This window comes from Urocitellus parryii, chromosome 5 (genome assembly GCF_045843805.1).
Source record: "Urocitellus parryii isolate mUroPar1 chromosome 5, mUroPar1.hap1, whole genome shotgun sequence".
NCBI lineage: Eukaryota > Metazoa > Chordata > Mammalia > Rodentia > Sciuridae > Urocitellus > Urocitellus parryii.
In genome coordinates, this window is record NC_135535.1 from 164626372 (window position 1) to 164648168 (window position 21797).

At 50.4% G+C, this 21797-nt stretch overlaps 1 protein-coding gene across 3 annotated transcripts in view; it reads right to left on the minus strand.

The window, feature by feature from the left end:
- Window positions 1-11568: 11568 nt before the first annotated feature.
- Dlg5 (discs large MAGUK scaffold protein 5) overlaps window positions 11569-21797 on the minus strand; it is a 102429-nt gene continuing 92200 nt past the window's right edge. For all 3 annotated transcript variants that reach the window (XM_077798555.1, XM_077798556.1, XM_026390233.2), the window contains exons 27-32: window positions 21563-21759; window positions 16265-16408; window positions 15944-16071; window positions 15053-15162; window positions 14543-14652; window positions 11569-13300 (exon numbers count right to left, since the gene is read on the minus strand). In XM_077798555.1, coding sequence (XP_077654681.1) covers window positions 13197-13300; window positions 14543-14652; window positions 15053-15162; window positions 15944-16071; window positions 16265-16408; window positions 21563-21759 — 793 coding nt within the window. In that variant the 3' untranslated portion in view covers window positions 11569-13196. The remainder of the gene's footprint in view (window positions 13301-14542; window positions 14653-15052; window positions 15163-15943; window positions 16072-16264; window positions 16409-21562; window positions 21760-21797) is intronic.

Below are 21797 nucleotides of genomic sequence, written 5' to 3' on the forward strand. Positions count from 1 at the left end.
TCCAGTCAGGAAAGTCCTTGAGCCCACAGGACTGGGTTTTCCCATCCAGGTGACAGCAGCTGAGGCAGGATACTTCTGACACTCACTCTCTGGACAAAAGGAAATTTCTGGCATCTAGAATGGATTTTATTCTTAGCGCAATTTCCACGACGTTGCATGTGTGAAAGAACATGAATGAGTATGGAGAGAACGGTTCACTGGCCACACACACCCTAAGCAAATGAGAGTGAGTCCCCACTGATTTTCCAGAGGTAGTTTGGTTGGGTTTAGTAAGGAAGCCAAGACACTGTGCGATCCTGGGAGTCTCTCAGGGAGGCAGCCTCCAGTCTAAAGGGACCGGCAATCCTTGCTGCTGCTGTTTCTCCTACTTTTGAGTATCTTGGTGGTTTTAGTTGATATTTTCTCGGAAACTATTAGTCGGCTATCCTGGGCTGGGTTGCTGACCTCCTCCCCCGCAGCGGGTTCATTTTCACGAATCCAAACATACATTCCCAGGAGTCCATGCTGAGGAGAATGTGAACCTCCTATGTCCTGCTCCTGGGGGCAGGGATGGGACAGCAGAGCTGCGAGGCCCAGAGAGCTGGGGGCAGAGCCCCATGCGCTGGTTGACAGGCTGCCCACCTGAAAAGAGCCAGTGAGGAACATCGAGCAAGAGGCCAGTGGTCCCTGGTATTTCCCCAGACTGGTTCTGTGTATGAACAAAACCTGAGGACCCAGCTAGATTGGTCTGGGATAGGGGTAGGAGAAGTGCTGCTGGGACCTGGGACCCAGACAATTCGTGGACATACCTCACCCAACCTGGTTCTTGGTAACTGAGTCCAGTATGGAACCTGCGTATTGGCAGGGAGGCTGTTCCCATACTGAGCAGAATCTACCTCCTGGAACCTATCTCTGAGTCTGGTTCTGATGGCCCTTGAAGTGTTTGCAGCCAGTCATCTCATCCCACTTACATGATTCATCCTCAAGTTTTGCTGTGGGGTTGAGTTGAGCAAAGCCTTTGGAGGGCAGCCAGGACCTCCAGGCACCAGACTGAAGATATCTCACCTCTGTGCCAGTGGTACACCCTGCTTTGTGAGTTCAGGCTCATGGTGCACTTTGTACTTGATCTAAACCTGCTCAGTCTCTGTGTCCCCAATTAGTATGCAGGCCCAGCGCTTCTCCTGGGACTTTTTAGTCCCCTTCTAGTTGTCCAAGAATTCCCAGAGAAAAGCTCAGCCTTGTCTTTCCTGGGGAAAGAATCAAACCTGTGGCGCCTCCTAGCCATAGAGTCGAGAAGCAGTTGCAGATTTCAGCTGCCTCGCTCTGCTGCCTCTAGGCAGTGTTCCCGTGGACCCCAGATCCTGATCAGGGAGACACACTTTTGCCCACAAATAGGATGGTGTTCTTGATGGTTCAGATCCCCCCTGAGGCTGTGGTTCTGTGGACACCCAGTTGCCATGCCTAGTCTTCGAGGCTCCTCCCTGGACCACATGAAGCCCTCACAACAATGCCGCTCCCTCAGATAAGCTTTCTTTGTGGTGGTACTTGGCTGCAAAGGCCTAAGACCAAATCCAAGGCAGGCTTGCCTCCCAGGAGGAACGTGCGGTGAACCACCTGTGCACACGGGATTGGAGTTTGGTCCAAGCCCTTTTACCTTCATGCAGGGCCTACTCATCTCATATGGATGCAGCTGACAGGGGCTTCTTCAGAATTCTCCAAGCAGAGATCCTGACTTGGGCTCCACCTACACCAAGAAGCAGGAGGGTGCTTGGAAATTGCAGCTTTATGGATAAAACATTTGGAAAATCAATGCTGTCGGACAATCGATCTGTGTGTATTTCTAGTAATCTGTTCTAGTTAAATTCTTTTTTAAAAAAAATACCTTAAGAAGAGTTTTAAGGAGCCTATCTCTCCAAGAGTTGATGGTATCCACTTTGGAAATGGGTCATCTCCAGTTCCTGAGCACCTTGAGGGTCAGGTTGGAGGGAAGGAGTAGAGAGCGCAACATCCTCAGCAAGTAGCCAAAGGCAGGGACCTCTTGTGAGATGTCATTGTCCTAACTGAGCAGATGACTCTGTCTGCAGGATGCTGACTGGGCCATAATTACTAGTGCCTGGGGTCACAGTGCCATGTCATGCACGTGCCCAGATGGCTAGTGACGATGCTGCCTCCATGTTGGAGGTGGCATCTGAAAGGCTGGCTCTCTCAGGTGTCTGGCTGTGGCATTTGCCATCAGCAGAGGAACAGCCACAAGAGCACCCATCCCTTCTGGGAAGAGGATAAGGACACTGGAAAGGCGCTGCCCTGCCCTAAGAACATCTTACAGCTAAAGTGCAGAGGCCTTGTCCTCATGGGTTGACCACTTTCCTTGGCCATGGGCGACCGGCATACCTGGCTAATCCTCCAGACAGTGATCTCTGCCCTAGACGTAGCCCAGTGACCCAGGGATCGCCACCTTCTCAGCCAGCCTGGCAGGCAAGGTTTCAACACTGCACGGTTGTATGACCTGAGGCAAGTTTCTCAGCCTCTCTGTGTCTCAGTTTCCCCATCTGTAAAGGGGGATAATAATACGTCCCAAACAGGGTTGGAATACAAGTCAATAAGCTGAATATCTACAAAGTATTTCGGAAGGTGCTGGCACATGGTAAGAGCCACATAACTGCTATCATTATTATCACTGCTTTTCTGGGGACATCATGCAAATGCTCGTCACCTCCTTTAGTTGTCCATGGCTGTGCTGCACAACAAGTTGAGAACCTCTGATTCAGTACCTGGAGACCAGAGGGACTTGCCTGACCGAGAATCTCACCTCTTAACCCGTCTCTCCATCTTGGGCTGGAAGTAATAACAAGGGATTGGGGGCTGTGTTCTGGCTCCTGAGGGCTCCCAGGCCAATCAAGGAACCTGCTGCTACCCTGGAGGTCAGGATGATGGGAGATAATGAGTCCTAAGCAGAAGCCAGCCCCTTGAGGGCTCTGAGACTTTGGGCAAGTCACTTTATCTCTGTTTCTTTATTCCTGATTTGGAAGACTGGCGCTGGATCATCTCTGAATCTCTTTCTTTTAAGCATCAATATTTCAGTGTCCAAGTTTGTCATCCACCGAACCTAAATGAAGCGATTATGGAATACAAGAGACCCTCAGCAGAGACGAGCTCCCCCACAGCGTCCAGCTAGTACCCATGAGCCCACCAACACCAGGCCTGGGACACTTTGAGGCAGTGACCAACACGGCAGGCGGAGCGGGGAGCGGTGTATGCTCACTGGGGCCTTCCCATGGCCTGTTGAGATTTTCTCAGAGTTGAACTGCAGGTTGAGGTTCTTCCTACTCAGTCTTCCCTTCCCTCTCTCCCCGCACAGGACCCAGACCTATCTTCAGTCTGAGAGCTGCTCTGCCTGCCCTGCTCCATCCCCGCTTGATTCACAGCCATTTCCCCAAGAAACAACTTGTGTGTCTCTTCCCATGTTGGCATCTGCTTCATGGAGGACCCAAGTAGATGCCTATGTTGGGCTTCCTGGCAAGCGACCTTCTAAAACTTGAGACTCTCCTAGATATGTGGTTTTGTAAATCTCTTTTTCTAATGCGGTTTTGAGATTTTCGGCTCTGTGGAACATTCTTCAAAACAACATTAGAAAATGACCTCACGCCATTACATGCTATCGATCCCGTGCTAACTAGTTAATGTCCTGTTAGGTCCCTGTCCTACACCTGTTGTGTTTGAAGCTGCCCAGCATCTTCTGAATAGCCTTCCTGCATGTGAGAAACTGCTGATAGTAGGCCCTGCCTTCCTGAGCTAGACACTCCCATTTTTCTTTGAGTCCCTTGCAATGAGGGAAGACATATGACTCTACCAGGTGCTTTGGTGGGGAACTTGAATCAGTAAAAGGGCAGGGAATTGTGTGGGATGCATTCTCTATTAATGGCAGTGACGGAGATGTTGGACTTTCCCAGCAATGGTTCCTGCTTCTTCTTCCTCCTTCAAAGACATCATCTTACTGGTTGTATGGAAACGGTGGCCCCGTGTATGGAAAAAAGGAAATGAAAAGTCAGACAATTCAGTGTTTAAAGTGACCCGACCACTGGCAGCGGAGGTGAAGCAGTGGAGGAGGTGTTTGACTCCCGAGGACGTGCCCCCCACCACCTTCGCCCTGAGTTATACACCAGGGCACAAATCACTTTCTGAGAAGCATCAGTTTTATGAGGCCTGGTTTGCCCATGGGGTATAAGAGAAAGGTCCCAGGGCTCTGGGACAACACGGACTTGGCTTCAAAGCCTGGTTCTCTCCTACTTGGCTCTGTCTCTGGGCGAGCCTGCAGCCTATTTTCTTGAATGCTGCCTTCGCTGTTTCTTTGAGAAGAGCATTACGTAATGCTTTTCACAGCTCACAGACTATATGAAATGAAAAAGCAAGTCATCTGTATTAAATAAGTGGTGGTAAATTCCCACAAATGAGTTCTCTATGTGTGTGGCCATAAAAAGGAGACAGAGCCGTATGTTTTGATGTGGGAAAATCTCCAAAGTGTTGGTGGAGAAAAATCAAGCAGGTGGATTAGGATTATGTCAAGGGAAAATAGAAGGCCAGCCTGTGAATGCATGCACGGACATAGAACTGTGTCTACTTGAATTGAGTAGGACAGGGGATGGAGGCACGGTCTCCTTCCTAAGCATTACTATAACAAGCATGTAGGCCAGCCTGCTTTGGGGAATGAAAACTTATTTCCTCACCACCTAAGTCTAAACCCACTACACTTTGCCATATTGCATCAATTGCTTAAAAAAAAAAAAAACTGAACCATTTCAGAGGAAATGACACTGAACACCTCATCTCTGAAGAGTCGAGTTCTCACTGCCATGACATGTCGCCCTGCACAATGCCATTAACCATTAACACCCTAATGTAAAGTGTGATTCCCTGATGGCAGAGAACTTGGATCTGGATTCAGTTCTTTTAATTTTCTCCCAGATAAACTATTTTTCTGGTATATGGTTAAATAAGCATCTGAAAACTTTCAATCTGACAGTCCCCCATCTACCTCCGTCCCCACACCTTTAGAGTACCGAAGAGATCAGGAATAGCCCTCATTTCAGATTTGCTGGTTTGTTTCTTTGTTCTCCAAACTTCCTGTGAACTGGTTGTTGGACTTAATCTTGAGATGGGGCAAAACATTTTTGGCAAGGAGACTTCACAGGTGAAACTGTGCCCTTCTTTGTGTTGAATCTATTCAGTTGGTGGATTATGAGATCTAGAGTATACTAATAGGCAATGGTCAGCCCACAGACAAAAACTGAACTCTGACCCACGACCTGCAGCAACCCATCCAGGAAATCAGACAACCGCTGCAGCGATTTGGACCCAGTGGCCAGGACTTGATCAATGACTGACAGCGTCCCTAGCTTTTGCCCCTCCTTCCAGTTTGATAGGACCAACCAGAGAAGCTACATCTATTCCCCTAACCAGCCCCATAGGGTCGCCTTGCACATATTTAGTCCACCTACAGCTTTCCCATGCCTGCAGCCCCTGCTCATTCAGGCACACCTGAAGAGTCCCCTTCCCATCAGGGAGCTTCCCACACACACACCCTAACCCACCCCCTCCTACCTTTGAGTTCCTGCCAGAGGCAAGTGACAATAGCTGACTCCTGGATGCAGCAATCCAGGGAGAGCCTCTGCCTGTTCTCCTTTGGGTGGTCTACAAGTGTCACTGATGCTGAGCAACCACAGTTAAGGTGGTAATGGCCAGATCCCTCACAGGGTCAGTGACCATGAACTCTGGCTTTTCAACTTATATTGTCTGGACATTTTGCCCAGGCACCTATATTTACAATAAAATGGTCTCATTTTTTTCATCCAGAATTTGTGTTAATATGTGTGTCTATGGTGCATTGAAACCACATTTTTTTTTTCATTTTCAACCCAATCTATCAAAACAGAATGTGCTGTGGTTTTAAAATAAAGGTTGGACCGCTTTTCATTAGATATGTAGTTAATTACATTGATCTCATTAAAATAATTTTAATTTTATAATTTAAAAAGTATAAATACCATTGAAATGAGAAGGAAACCATGAGAAATGTCAAGGATAGTGCATGTGAAAGTCACCTAGTGTAGTGTAGTGAGTTGCTTGGCTGGGAAAAGAGACTTCCTGTGAGCTGGGAGGGTCTTGGTCAAAAATGCAGTCAGCCACACTTAAATCAACAATTGTAGATGAGTCTCGATACTGGAACTCAGAAAGACAAGGGTTTGCTTTTAAGCATTTAAACAAAAACAAAAAAACTCCTAAATCATCTGATCACCAAATACTTCCAGAGAGAGGTCTTCTAAGCCAAGGAGGCTTTTCAGCCCCACCCACTGGAATCCTGAAATCCATTATTCACTCCTCTCCCCAACCCATCAGGGATGTGTGTCCTTTCATGCAAAAGAGAAGACAGGCCCCACCTGGTCTTATCTGAGGTGATGCAGGGGATGAGGCTCTGCATGCTGAGAAGCCTTTTCTGTAGCTACTTCCCAGAGCTGGGTAGGTTTGCTGATGTGGGGACCTGCGCTCCTCTCAACTTGGGGGGGGGGATGGGGGCCGGGGTCTGGCTCTTCTCACTCCTACATTCTGTCCTGCAGATTGGTTCAGTTGTCATATCGACTGCCAATCAGTTAGAGGCCACTGAGTGTACCTTGGGGTGGGGGGCACATCTCCATGCCGGGGCCCGCCTGTGAATACTGAAGCAGTTTCAAACATGGTTATCATGACTGTAGCTCCTGCTGTCCTTTCTGGGGCTTTGAAATCAACATGCAAGAATGAGCTGTTTCTTGCTCCACTAACTAACTGCCTGGAATGGCTGGGAAACCTCCCCTGAGGTTTGGATCCCTGTGGGGGCAGGGGGTTGATGGTGCCTAGCAACAGGGAAAGGTTTTTGAGAACCTTAACCTTTTCCACTACAGCCAAGATTGGTTGCACGTTGGCTGCACCTTGGTGGAGGGGGGGGGGGTGCTGCAGTTGTTGCATGCATGTATTGTTCTGAGCATCCTCTAGCTGTGCCGGCTTTTGCCATTGGGTACATGCAGCCACCGCCTTGATTTGCTCGGCCAGTTTCTTCCCTGGGAGCTGGAAAGGTGGCACAGTGATGACCTTACTGAGTAGGTCAGTTCCGGTTTGCAGATGGACGTCCTAAAGGCTTGAATCAAACTCTTTGAACCTGATCAGCTCTGGCAATTATCTTCTCCATTGGATCCAACACAATGCCAAGGAGGTTGTCAGGAACTCAGTCCCAGCTACGGGAACACAGAAAGTCAAGAGTCCTATGCTTTCTCTCATATGCAGAAGGTAGAGAGAAAAAAGGAAAAGGGGGTTCTTACGAAAATAGCGGGGATACAAGTAGGGTCATTGAAGGAGAGCAAGGGGATGGAGGGCAGAAGGGCAAGAGGAGGCACTGGGGAAACCAATCAAACTCAGTTGTGTGCATGCTTGAATATGCCACAACAAAAACAACTACAGTGTATAGTTTTACCAATTAAAACTCTTTCTTGTAGCAGCGGGGAGAGCTTCAGAGTGGGCTCAGGCCCGTGAGCTGGGTCTTCAGCATTCCACACATCTCTAGCCCCTGCGGGAGCATCAGCCTGCCCTGCTCAGTGATGAGCTCCGTGTCTGAGACTTGCCAGATCCCTGCACACATCTGGGAGGGTGACGTCCAGCATTACAGGCTGCTGCAGCTGCTCCTTCAGAAAACGTCCCAAAAGTATGGTGACGCATGCCTACAATCCAGCAGCTCAATGGTTAGGTGGCCCTGGGATCAATCCCCAATAGTGTGCCCCCGCCCCCCAAAAAAACCCATACATTTTATTCAGTTGTGGAAAACTATTGGAAAAAAACAGGAAGGAGCAATAGAGCCAGCAACTGGAAAAGAAAATGGTATTGATACTATGGAAAGTGCTCCATGAGAATGAACAAATTATGGCAATTTGAATTATGTTGATGGAGAAATAATAAAGAGTAACGTGACATCCAGTTAGTAGAAGAAGTTATGGTTAGCAGAAGAAGAAGAGGAAGAATCGCCTTGGGATTCTAAGTACCTCTGAGAGTCTTGAGCATTTATCAGGAGCTGCAGACCACGGAGGGCAAAATACAGCAAATGCACAGGTTAAAGAATCTCTAGAGAAACACCCTCACTTGAAGCCTACCATGGAAACCAAAGACTCTGCTGTGAATAAGGATAGGAGCAAGGGTGTAAGAGTCCTCAGAACTCAGAAGTGGGGGGGTGACATCACAGGAATCACAAAGGGCAACATGGCAGTGAAAATAATCATCCGCAGGTTAAAGGAAACAGGAAGAAGCACAACAGTAAGGAAATGAAAGAGTGCTGCTGTTATTGGTGACGATTAACTCAACGAACAGAGGAGAACTGATAACCAGCAATCCTCCTGTCAAGAAGAATGGAGAACATAACAGGTAGCTTGGGAACAACCAGTAGCTTTCACTTTGCCACTGAGATCAGCAGGGACTCTCAGCTGCTCCCCAACCTGTCCTTGGGTGTCCACCTCTAGAAGGACTTGTGCAGGGAATGACTGTAAAACAATTTCTTGCCCAGCCGATAAACACCCTCCAGAAGCAGGATATGCCTTGAGCGCCTTTTCTGGCTTGGAGAGACTGAGCTTTTAATCTAATTACAACTGTCAAGACCCAGAATAAATCTGCCCCCACTGCAGGAACCACACCAACATTTTCAGCAGACCTCTGAACTCTTTGGGGGCCCTTCAAAACTCACAGGTCACGTGTGGTCCTTCAGATGCTAAGTGACAAGGACTGCTTTCCATCTCATAATAAGTGTGACCACCAAGGACAGTTCTCTGGACCACAGAATGATGTCATTTTGGCTTCACTGTGGCTGGGCATGGGTGGCACTCTGTATCTGATGAGAGGAAAACAGTTCCTTCAGGATCTGGAAGCAAAGATGGTAAAGAAAGGCACCCGTGTGACCTTTACAGAAACACTCCATGCCACTAAATGCATGGATCAGTGCTCTCTCTCTCATGACTAGGACCAGAGTGTCACCCACAAGTGTGCACAGACTATATGATGATGGGGTGTGTGTGGGGGGGGCTTATTGTTGTGGACATTGCAGGAAATTTTTTTTTAAATGGCAGGGAAGATGTGGATTATTCCAGAAAGGGGACAATATTAATGTGAAGGTTACCATATGCTGTTCCCTTTCCCTTTTCATTTCCAACCACACCCTGGCTTTAAGCACTTTCTCAAGGCTGTTAACCCTTCCCAACTCCTGGACTTTTATGTAAGTACACTGTAGTTCCAAGTGTTTGATGGCTCACTTCCTCCTGGTTCACTACGTGGCAAAATTGGAGTCTGACCACCAAATCCTTCCTCAGACTTTATGTCAAGAAATGCCAAGTCTGACTCCAGCTATTCCATCTTCAAGGCTGTGTTGGTACGCCCAAGTCCTCCTTAAAATGCTTTTGGAGACGCTAGAAAGAAAATCTCTGGGAGATGCAGATCACCTTATATTTCCTCCCTAGCAGATATATGCCTCTGGAAGTAGGACATGCATTGAGTGCCCAAGAACACCTACAGACATTTTATTGAGGTGTAACACCATGTTTCCATCTCAAGATCAGCAGGATCGGATAAAATGGAAGACGGGCTCTTTCACACTGTGTACAGATCTCTCTGTCACTGTTATTGGCATCTGGAGAAATCTGCCCCTGGGACCTTCAGTTTCAAACTATTTAATTAGAAATTATATCTAAACATATTTTCTAATGCAGGATGGAATGTTATAAAATAACTAAATACGGGGCTGGGGTTGTGGCTCAGTGGCAGGGTGCTCACCTAGCAAGTGTGAGGCACTGGGTTCAATCCTTGGCAGCACATAAAAATAAATAGACATTGTGTTCCCTACAACTAAAAATATATATTTTTAAAAAATATCTAGGGGCTGGGGCTGTGGCTCAGCAGTAGCACGCTTGCCTGGCATGTGTGAGGCACTGGGTTCGATTCTCAGCACCACATGAATACATAAATAAAATAAAGGTCCTTCAACAACTAAAAAAAAAAATTCTAAATACAACTCATGGCAAAACACAGGGAGATAAAACTAGGTTACAGCCATGCTTTTTCTAAGAATGCATCCAATGCAAGAAAATAATGACAGCAGCTATTTCATCTGGAATACAGTATATGTTGTGGCACAAGCCCTCTTATTTATAAAAGTCTAGTTTTGCAGGTCTGGCTCAGCATATTAAAATAGAATGTTCTTTGGTTTCAAAATGACAACCTTTGGCCATATTTAGATAACTTCAAAATTCTTTTTAATTCGAATTTTTAAAAAATGCCACAAAGTACCATTAAAAAACATGAAATAAAGCATTTTAATCCTGAGAAAATGTATACTGCACGTAAATGTCCACCATGTATAGTGTCTGGCACACAGGAGGTGCCCTACAAAGATCAGAGCCTATCCCACAGCAGGGCACAGGACACAAAAGATTCCAGGGCAGGGCGGCCCTTTTGTCTTTGGGTTCCATTCGGTCATGACCCCCAGGGCACTGCTGCCTCACAGCACTGCGGGTTGGCAGGAAGGCCACAGACTTCTCCTAATCCTGTGTGGAAACAACAGCTGCCTTCCTCTTGGTGACATCTGTGACACACTCTTCCCCTCCCTTCCCTGGACCACTGAAGACCAAGTGTCCCTTCCTCCAGCCTCCTCTCTTCAGGCTCAGAATACTACATCAGCATGGAGGCCAGGTGAGCGCTCTTCCTGTAGAACGCCAGCAAAAAGACCTTCCATTTCCTGCAGCTGCAGGGCTGGGTCTTCCCTTATCCCCCAACCCCAGCTGGGCGGTGCAAAGCAGGACCTGTGTCTGGCTCAACGATAAACAGATTTTAGATACTTTTCGTACTATGTTCCCTGTTCTAGACTGCCTTGAAAAACTAACGCCACACTCCAAAATGCTTTGGGTCAGGTCACATGGCCCTAGGCATACCTATTCCCCACCACACATCCATACCCCCCCCCCCACACACACACACCTTATGGCAGCCTTCTTCTCTGAGGGGCTCTCTGGTATTTTGGCTGTACCTGAGCTCTGGCAGCCACAGGCCACACCTTCCAACTTCCCCTCATTTCCCCTTTCCCACCATCCTGAACATGGAGTTGAAGCCCAAGCAGGCCATGACAGGGGCCCTACAGTACTGGGTGATGCAACAATGTGATGCTCTGAGGTCCCACACCATGTAGGGGGACCCGGACCCTCCCACCCAAGGCCTGAGAACATTCAGGGACCCCCTGAGGGCTTAGCTCACACCTCTTTGCTACTCATGGTTCGGCCCATGCCTTCAAGTGGCCCCACTACAGCCAGCACCCCACAAAACACACGGGACAGTCAGATGGGAAGGGAAGAAGGGAGTCAGAGAGGGTGTGATGGCAGTAGGTAAAAGGGACCTCTGCCCACAGGAGCAGGAAAGGACCTCCCGCACCGGCCAGTCCAGCCACATGATGCACAGGAGGAATGCAGGGTGCACCTGGGGAAGGTGGGAAACAGGGATTCAGGGATCTACACACCAGGCATTACTGAAATTGACCTTTATTTTGTTGTACTAAAACTTTTTGATACAAAGTAACATTTTAGTACAGAACATCCCAGGCTGTCAGATCCGTACCCGCCTGCACACCGCCCATCACAGCCCGATCTGCCTGCAACGTAGAAAAACAGCGTGCAAGCAATGCCTCGAGAATGGTCTACACTTTTTCTCAGTTGTCTGAGCTAGAAAACTTGTACCTGGAAAACAAAGGACAGCACTGAGGACTGAGACTTGTTCCTCTTTTGAACAGCTGTGCAAGAAAATATATCCCTTTTTTAAAAAAAAAGATGTCAGTAATGACTAAACTACAATCTAGTTTCTAGAATTACAAAGAATCAAATCAAATCAAAGACACCTTGCTATTAAAATGAAATGTTAGGAACAGTATTAAAATATAGGTCCTACCCCCAACGTCACTTACGCGGAGCCCGGTACAGTACCTATTAACAGGACACACCGTTTAAGGAGGAACCACATCAAATCTTCAGCCAGACTCGCCCGGCATGGGAAGTGCAAAGGAAAGAAAATGAGAGAAGCCCAACTGAGCCTAAAGTAACCTGTCAAAGGCCAAAGTCAGGCCCGTGCTGTGAGCCCTGGGACCAAGATGAACAAGGTCGCAGGTTTTCTTTTTAGATATTCAACAGTGGCTACGCTAACCATTAAACCCCCCTACAAGCTCTCATTCAAACATCTGAAACGTGAATGTTTTCGGATGCACCTGCCCTGCTCCACGAAGCTGAAAAAGGCCGTCGGGGCTCTCAGAACCTCGAGGGGAGCCATGGCACGCGTCCACCCTTGCTTGACACCCTGCTTAGGACCCAGCCCTGCAGGGGCTGACCCGACGGGGACATGATGGACCAGACAGAATGTTTAAATAACAAATACAGCTGGAGAAGAGTCAGGAGACCGATGAGCGCTTGGGGGGTGGAGAAACAGGAGGGAAAGGCCAAGAGGCGAGTTTGTGAGGATGCCCAAGCTGCCCTCCCGGGCGTGGGAGGAAAATGCAGCGCCGGCAAGTTGACCCCACCCAGGCACTGGTTCTGCCATCTCCAGCAGTCTGAGCACCTGAAGTGACGAAGTCCTTCCAGGAGAGGTACCGCCTCTGAGGAGCAGGGAGTCTGCCGAAGCTCTGGTCCCACTGACAAGAACCTCCTGAGGCGGGGCAGCCCGCCCCACCCCCCAACCCCGTGAGGTTCCAGGGTCATTTGGGGAACAAAAGCAATAGGGGGCGGAAGGGGTGGGGTGGGCACCAGCAGCATGGGGCATCCACGTAAACATAACCACCAGATACTTAGAAAAGGCTTGTAAACTTGTGATCTGAAAGGCTCTCTGTGCAGCATCACTGATTGGCTGGCTATAGAAAGGTGGGTGTTGTACCCCTCTATCAAGTCTTTTGCGTTTTCTGCTTTGTTTTGTCTTAAAGCACATGTGAGAGGAGCAGTCTGCCGGCCTGGGCCCAGATCCGAGCCGCCGACCCCCTCTGTCGACAAAGGAGGGGCTTCTGGAGTCCTGGTTCTGGATCCTTCCCCTGCATGTTCATAAACAGGCCCATCTCTGTTTTCAGTTGCTGGAGAAGAGCGAGCCGGTCTCCCCACCAGCGGGCCGGTCCAGTCGCCTCCTGGTGCCCACCTCCCCTAGAGCGGGCAGGCGGGGATCCACAGGACTTTACTTTGTTCTTGATTGACGGTTGCCAAGATCTGAGTGCAAATGCTCGACAGGGCTCCTCCCTGGACGACCCCTGCAGAAGAGCCCCCCCAAACACACACAGGACACTCAGCTCCAAGGAAACACCGCTTTGAGGTCAATGAAAACAGTGTGCTCTCTCCACTGCGTGCCCGACTTCATTAAGCAAGGCAGGGCTTCTGTCCCACCCCGCAACTCTCCTCCCTCTGCCAGAAACTGGGCAAGAGAAGGAAAAGCAACTGCCCCTGAGGAGGTGACCACTCCCAAATAAAGTGTCTGCCCCACTACCGAGGGGTGATGCAGCACGTGGGAAGCAGCGTGGGGACATGTGGCAATACCCCTTTGGCAGAAGCACTGAAGTACTCTACAGAAAATAAGGAGAGGTCTAAGGAACCAGGCGTCCGTGGCCTGGAGAAGAGTCCCAGCAGAGGTGAGGTGCGGAGCCGGGGGACCACTGACACCAGGCTAGGGCTGCTCCCAGTGTGCTCCACAGAACAGCATAGTTGGCAAAGCCCCCTCCCCCCACCCCCCGGCTGTGACGAGGAGCACTCAGAAAGTGACAGCATTTAGAATGCTCTGGGAATGGGATGGTTTGACTTTATGTCTGTTGAATGCAATAAAAAAAAAAATAGGGATTTTTTTTTTAAGTTGTAGCGTTTTCATATTTCATTTTTCTAGGAGTCATTTACCTATTTGACTAGTGGAAATTAAAATCGCATGCATGCACAAGACCACGCTGGGTCCTGGACTTGCCCTACAGGAAGCTCCGTACCAGATGACAACGTTGCATGACACAGTTAAACCCCTGACCCCTCCTCTCTCTGGCCTCATGCTAACCCCATGCAGGTGGCTGATTCTACCCCAGCGGCTGAAATGCAGAAGGTGAGACGGCAGCAGGGGAGTGGGAACCCTGCTTCTGCAGACATGGCTGACTTTACAAAGCAGAGATGGTAAGAGCACAGCTTTTCCTCACCAAATCCCACGGCAAAACTGGCCTCCCCTGGAGGGGTTGGGGACAGAGGCCACATGCATCGCCAGGGGCCTCTCAGGCTTCCCAAGTGCGCGGGACACTGCAGCTGTGCGGCACGGCGGCCTTGCTGCGAGCACTGGAGCAGACGAGGCCAGACTATGACCTGAGGCCAGCCAGGGGGCTGAGCGCTCCTCCCTGGGGAAAGCCAGGCTCTGCCTGTGACTGCACCCCAACACCTCACCTGTCCAGGAGGGGGGCTGCCACCTGTTCAGACCAGGCTAGCTGTGGAAGCCCGTGTCCATCCCCCCATCCAAGCTGGTCACCTACCTGTGAAGTACCTGCTGTACTCCTGTTCAATCTTCTGAGCTGTCTCAAACTGCTCTTTGGAATGCCTCTGTGTCACCTTGTCCCTCAGGTAGATGGGGTCTCTCTGCTCCCTGTTGGGACAGTCGGGCAACCAGGCTGAGCCTCAAGTCTCCCCAGGGCGTTCGTCTTTGTCCAGGGCAGCAGGGGCTCCAGCAAGGCAGGGGTGGAGGCAGGGTGCTCCACCACAGAGCAGGTCCCCGGGGAAGGTGGGCACCCAGCACGTGCACAGGCAGCCAGAGGGCACCGGGCACATAGGGAGCACACAGCACAGGGAGGCCAGGCGTGGAGGGCCAGTCGTGAGCAGAACTGGGCAGACCCAGCCCCAGCCACCCACTGCACACTGAGAGGAAAGGGGGAGGACGGGAGGAGGGAGGCAATGCATACAGAGATGGCCATGCTCAGGAACGGGCCAGGTGGCCAGAGCCATAGCTGGCGTGGACCCTGGCTGAGCCACAGGGGCCGGGCACCTACTTGATGTGCTTGGCGCTCTTGTAGTGGATGAAGATGACGATTGGGTAGATGTGCATGTGGTGCAGGCGCTCGATGGCGTGGGGGGCGACGTCCAGGAGGCAGTGTCGGTTCTGTGGGGCGGGTGCAGACTGAGTGTGGAGGGCAGGCAGGGGCCGGTCTTCAGCAGACACCTTCCGAGCTGCTCTTCTGACACCAAGGGGGTGCCACTCCCCCAACCACCCCCACCGCCTCATCCACCTCTACCCTCCCTCACAATGGAGATGCGAAAGAGGCAGTAGAGCCAGTCTCCCGGAGGGCCACACAGATGACCAGCAGGGAGACCTCACCCAGGAACGTCTCCCCACACGGGCAGTTCTGATAGCTGGCCAGCCCAACTCCAAACTTCCTGTCCTGTCTCTGCCTGGATGTAGGGACCTTCCTACAGCCCCAACCCATCCCAGCCCCACAGACACTCTGCCAGGCTAGGGGAATGGGCACATGCACATCTGTGTGGCTGTGACTGGGATACATCCCACAGGTCCCCTGAGACTCCTGGGTGGCTGCTTTGCCAACACACCCTATAGCTGCCCCCTCCTCTGGCTGCCCAGTGCATAAACCTCAGGACATCAGAAGCATCAGATCCTGTCAGATCCTGCTGTCAGGTCCCTTCTTGGAGGCAGAGACCTGACAGAATGTTGCTCCCTGTCCCTAAAAATTGCCGAGGAGTTCAGAGTCTGCTTTCAGGGTCCCTGTCCTAGGATGCCCCGCGAGAGGACTTCCCCCACAGTCCTGGGCTCCTCTCAGACCCCCTCTCATGACACCACCGGGAAACTTGCGTGCTAGTCATGCCACAGGAGCACACAACCCGGGGCTTCCACAGGCACGCGGCCCTCGGGCTCAGGCCACAGGTACCTTTTCTGTGATCTCCTTTATTGAAGCCACCGTGGTCACATCAAAATGGCCGCTCCTCCGCTTGTAGTCGACAAACAGGCAGTCTTTAACGCCCCGCTCGATGGCCTGCTGGGAGGCCTTCATCACCTCTGCAAGGCACAGGCGTAGAGGTCAGGGTGCCCAGGGCCTGCAGAGCCCTGAAGGAGCGAGGAGGAACACGGCACAGCCACCCTCGGGGCCCCTGCTGCTGTCCTCTCCAGGAGGCCACAGGCAGGTCCTGAGTCAGCAGGGGGACAAGGACAGACACAACCCAGTGAGTGGGCTCCAAGGGCAGTCCCTTACCTAACGGGCATCTGCAGAACTTGCCAGGAGCCTCGTTTATCAGCATTTCCTTCACCACATCCAGCAGAGGCCCCAGAATCAGGACAGGCCTCAGAGAGGTGCAGTCCACCTTCTGGACCCGCTGATAGGCCAGACTCACTGAATCTGAGGGAGAGAGCACGCAGTGTCACGGCCCAGTATGGAACAGAGGGCAGGGGTAGGAATGGGCACCCTGCCCACTGACCTCATCACCCCAGGTAGGCCCACCCCCTTCACACAGGCAGAGCCAGGGAGGGTGGCACACCTGTCTGGTTTTCCTGGGACTTCCCCAGCTTTAGTGCCAGCAGTCCCACAGCCGGGGCACACGAGGGCACAGTCCCTCTTGAAGCCCAAACACACCCTCCCTCCCGGGCTGTGGGTGCCGACCATCGCAGTGCTTCCTCATGTGCCCCAGGCCTGCTGCACCTGCCAGATCTCCTGTGCTCCCTGACACAGCAGATGTGACTCTGACCCAGATGTGCCAGTGGGTGACAGAGAGGCCCCCTAGGCCCCGGCCCATGGGGCAGAATGGGAGGATGCTGTGAACCAGCTCTGACCATGCAGATGGGGACAATCCTTAAAATGACAAGCCTCATCTCACACCAGTCAGAATGGCAGTCATCAAGAATGCAAATAATAAATGCTGGAGAGAATGTGGAGAAAAAGGAATTTTTTTACACTGTTGGTGGGACTGTAAATGAATACAACCACTCTGGAAATCAGTATGGAGAAGCCTCAAGGGACTAGGCATGGAACCACACATGACCCAGCTATAACCACTCGTTGGTATTTAGCCTAAAGAATTAAAAGTCGTCATACTACAGTGATACACACACACCCATGTTTACAGCGGCACAATTCACAATAGCCAAACTATGGAACCAGCCTGGGTGTCCATCAAAAGATGAATAGATAAAATGTATATACACAGTGGAACTGTGTTCAGCCATAAAGATGTCATTTGCAGGAAAATGGATGGAACTAGACAATGGTGTTAAATTAGTCAAACTGAGGTCAACGGTTATAAGTTTTCTCTCATTTGCAGAAGATAGGAAAAAAGGGGGGGGGAAAGGTGGGGGCAGGTATCTCATGAAAATCAAAGGGAGATGAGTAGAGGAAAGGAACCAGGAATGGGAGGCAGGGAGGAAGGAGGGAAGTGCTAGGGAGTGATACTGTCGGTCGTGTGCATGTACGAATATGTAGCAACAAATCCCATCATACGTACAACTATAATGCTCCAATTAAAAACAGGGGTGGGGGGGACAACAAAAATGACAGAGCCATGTAGCTGAAGGGACCTGGGTCCTAAGATGGTTCTCAAGACAGACCACCCTTCAGCTGAACCTGCACATGGCAGAGAAATGAGCAGAGAAAATGCAGCCCCGTCCGGCTAAACCACTGCTATTTGGTCTCAAATCAGTCAAACCAGTATCCCAGCTGATACATGAAGTGAGCTTCCCCTCCCCGACAAGCACAAGAAAATCCTTGCAGGAAGAGACTGTCCAGAACCAGCGAGCACAGTGCTCCTTGGCGTCTACCTGGAGTACGCCATGTGCTGGCATCTCAAGACGCAGAAGGTACAAATCCCTGCCATTCAAGAGCTCAGACTCTGACCAGGGCCATGAGATGGCAGCACCAGACACCAGGGCCAGAGCTGCCTGATTCCAGGCAAGACAGCAGAGGGCCCAGGGAACAGTGTGGTGCGGCAGCACTGAGGCCGGATGGGAGGATTGGAGACCACAGGGCGGGCCCTCGAGGAGAGCACGTTGGGCTGAGCCAAGGAGAGGGCGGAGGAGAGGTGGGGGACGAGGAGGGGATGGCTGGGTAGGAAGAACCTGAGTAGCTCTGCAGAACAGGCTGTGACGAGGAAACAGGGACCTGGTGCTGTGACAGGAGCAGCAACCCTGTGGGAAGCACTCGGGAAGAAGGGACAAGGCTCCCTGCCCTCACTGCACCCCAGCACAGGGTGTTCTAAAATGGACGATCATCCACGTGCACCCGGCTTCCTGGGATGCTGTCACCAACCAGCCGCTCTGCTGTTTGAAAAGCATGGGGAGGACTTGGTGGCCACATTCACTGCCCTGGAACCCCCGTGCAACTTCTCTTTTAAAGATTAAACCTTCACAGATGAAGCCAGCACCCTCCTGTTGCCCAGCCCCAGCCCCCTCCTCAGAGGCCACCACTAATGCGAGCGGAAGTTTACCCTTCCATGTGTTATTCTTGTAAGGGGATTGCTATATGTTTGGGAAAAATCTAGAAAATGTGTGTGTGTGTATGTGTGTGTTTGTACGTGTGTTCAACAAAAAAGATGACACTGTAAATGCTTTGCAATTCCTCCTCTCCCTGGGTAGTTTCTACAGCGTGCTGTTCCTTATTCATGCTGACCTCTATTCATTTTGAAGAGCCCACATATGAACCTGCTTCCAACCCAGGTAGAGGGCTGCTACCAAGAGGCTGGGGACTCGGGCAGTTTTTGGAACTCTCTAAGACTGGTGAGACCAATATGGAGCTTAGGACAGCTCAGGCAACCAGAACTGAGAAGCCACAGTTCCAGAGGGAAGGGAAGAAGCACAGAACTGAGTCTGATATCAGCAGTTTTCCATGAAAACCATCTGCCAGATTCTTAAGCTGCGAGGAGCAAGAGGCAACAGGTCTGAGAAGCCATGAATCGCAGAGTCCCTGCAGTCCTGTGGTACTGAAGGGAAAGGCTGGTGCCCAAAGGAGGAGGGAACCTGTGCAACGGCTCAGGCGCTCAGATGACCCAGACCCCCAAACCAGGGTGAAGCAAACTGCACAAAAGCTGCTGCCAGTCTGAAGCCATCTTAGCCCCTGCCTGGACCAGGTGAGCTGCCATCAGTGCCGGCTCTGGAGCAGGGGTCCAGCCCTCTCCAGAAGACAGGAACATCATTCAGGGCTCGGACATTCTTAGAAGTTCTGACATTTCAATCAACAATGTCCAGGATTCCAAGCAAAAAGACAAGAGACACACTGGCAGTTTCTGAAACTAAGAACACACTGGATATGACAGAAAAGGGGGATAATGCCTAGGGAAAAGGCCCCAGAAAAATATCCAGGGTGGCTAAAGCACAGAGAGAAAAACAGATGGAAAGTAGAGGGACACAGAGTGCAGGGGACAGAGGCATCCCAAGGCCCATCCAAGAACTAAGGTGCAAGAAAGGCAAGAGGAGCCCAGAAACAGTCTCAAAGAAACAACTGCAGGACTTATCCACAACATCAAGCTACAGATCTAAAAAGTGTTAAGAAGCATGTGAGCAGGATACGCCACCAAGGAAACTGCCCACAGTGTGACTGCTGAGAAACCCAAGACGCTAGAACAGCCAGGAGCCGGGGGGAGCGCGTTACCTTCTGCACAAAACCAAGAGAAAGCCCACCCTCCCCAGGAACACCAGGTGGCAGCCCCCAAAGTGCCCCCAGGATCGGCTTCCTAGCCCCCAGAACGTGTGACTGCTGCCTTCTATAATGGGAGGTAAGGCTCTCAAAGAGGAAGGGCTTTTCCTGGATCAGCAGGGTGGGCCCTACAAGCAAGCCATCAGGTGTGTCCTGAGAGGTAGAGGGAGTTTGGGGACAGACATGCATGGAGGAGAAAGTAATGTGAAAACAGATGACAGAGAGGTTTGAAGATGGTGGTGATGTGGCCTCAAGCAGAAAAATGCTGGCGGCCACCAGGAGCTGGAAGAGGTCAGAACTGAGGCTCTGCTCCATCCTTGGAGGGATGTCAGCGGCCCTCCTGACGGCTGGATTTCAGTCCAGGATGCTGATTTTGGATTTCTGGCCTCCAGAATCAATGAGAGAACAAATGCATGTTGTTTGAAATCACATGATTTGTGGCAATTTGTATGGCAGCCATAGGAACCGAATATGCAGTAAGAGCCACAGACAACTTTAAAGTGCTTCAATCGTCAGTCCTTGTATCCCTGGGTTCTGTGTGCATGGATTACACTGCAGACTGAAAAGATTCTGGGGAAAAATCACATCTATGCTGAACACATACAGACTTTTGTCATTATTCCCAGAGCAATATAATCTAACAGCAACTGACATCACATTTACACTGACTACATACTATAAATACCAGAGATGACTTTTAGTGGACAGGAGCATGTGGGCAGGTTATATGCAAATACTGTGTCACTTTATACAAAAGGACTTGGGTCTCTGAATATTTTATCTGCAGAGGGGCATAGAACCAACTGCCCACAGATACCCAGGGACAACTGTGAACACCAGTCATAAATTTCCATATCCAAAGAGTATTTATGAAAACAATGTTAACATAGACATTTTGAGACAACACCTAGGGTGCCTTATATGGTGGGAGAGAATGCATCACCCACAAACCTACACTATAAGGCATGCTCAAGGGAATTGTTCAGAAAGAAAACAGAACCAGAAGGAAGCTCAGAAGTGCAGGAAGGAACGAGGGTGGGGAAAGGGCACAACAGGTGGCTGTTCTGCAAACCCATAATGCTGGCTTGGGTTTGAAACACACGGAATTAAAATGGTAACAATGCAAAAGTTGGGAAGGTGGTAAATTGCTGTGACCACTGCCCAGTGTCACTAGGGCAGTGGTCACAGCAATGCCTTATGTTAGCAGCAAGTCAAAGAAGCATGCTATGAGGGCTATGGAAGCCCCCACAAGATAAAAACCAGTAACTAAATAAAAACCAGTAATCAAGAACAAGAGATGTGGTAGGAACAGAATAATAAAAATAAGTGATCCCAAAAAAAAGCAAGAAGGGAAAGACAAGGAAATATAAAATGTGTTGGACAAACTACATTTTCATCACAGATTCAACACCCTGATTAAATAATAAAGGCACAAGGCACAGTGGTGCAAAACCATAATCCCTGCTACTCGGGAGGCTGAGGCAAGAGGATTGCAAGTTTGAGGCCAGCTTCGGCAACTAAGCCAGATTCTTGTCTCAAAATAAAATAAAAAGGGCTGGAGACACGGCTCAGTAATAGAGCACCCCGTCCCCAGTATGTAAAACAAGCAAACAAAACCCAAGAATATTGCGGATGTGCTCATTATGAACACTCATCCTGTTCGCTTTTCTGGAAATGTACGTGTACTCTGTGGTACACGTGTCACATTGAAAAGGCAGACTGCCATGTGCATTAAAACACACACACACACACACACACACACACTGCTTATAAGTAGTAAGTAAAGTCGAAAAAATTTAAAAGCCAAGGGGACCTCTACTGTGTCTAAAGTCCCAGTTGTGAAGCTTCAGCAAACTGCACTAGGTGACTTGCCTTCAAAGAGCGGGAGGGAGTCGTTGGAGAAGGTGTCCAAGGCCAGGAGGTCTTTCCCGTCTTTGGACCCACTGCGTTTGTGCTTGTGCTTCCTTCGAAAGAAGGACCGGCGAGCGGCTGCTGACAGCGTCTTGGCGGCGCTACTGTCGTCCTTGACCTCGGACATGCTGAGCCTCCTGGAGAATTCTTGGTCCATCCTGCAGTCACAGGGAGTGGCAATGCTGGGGAGGGCCAC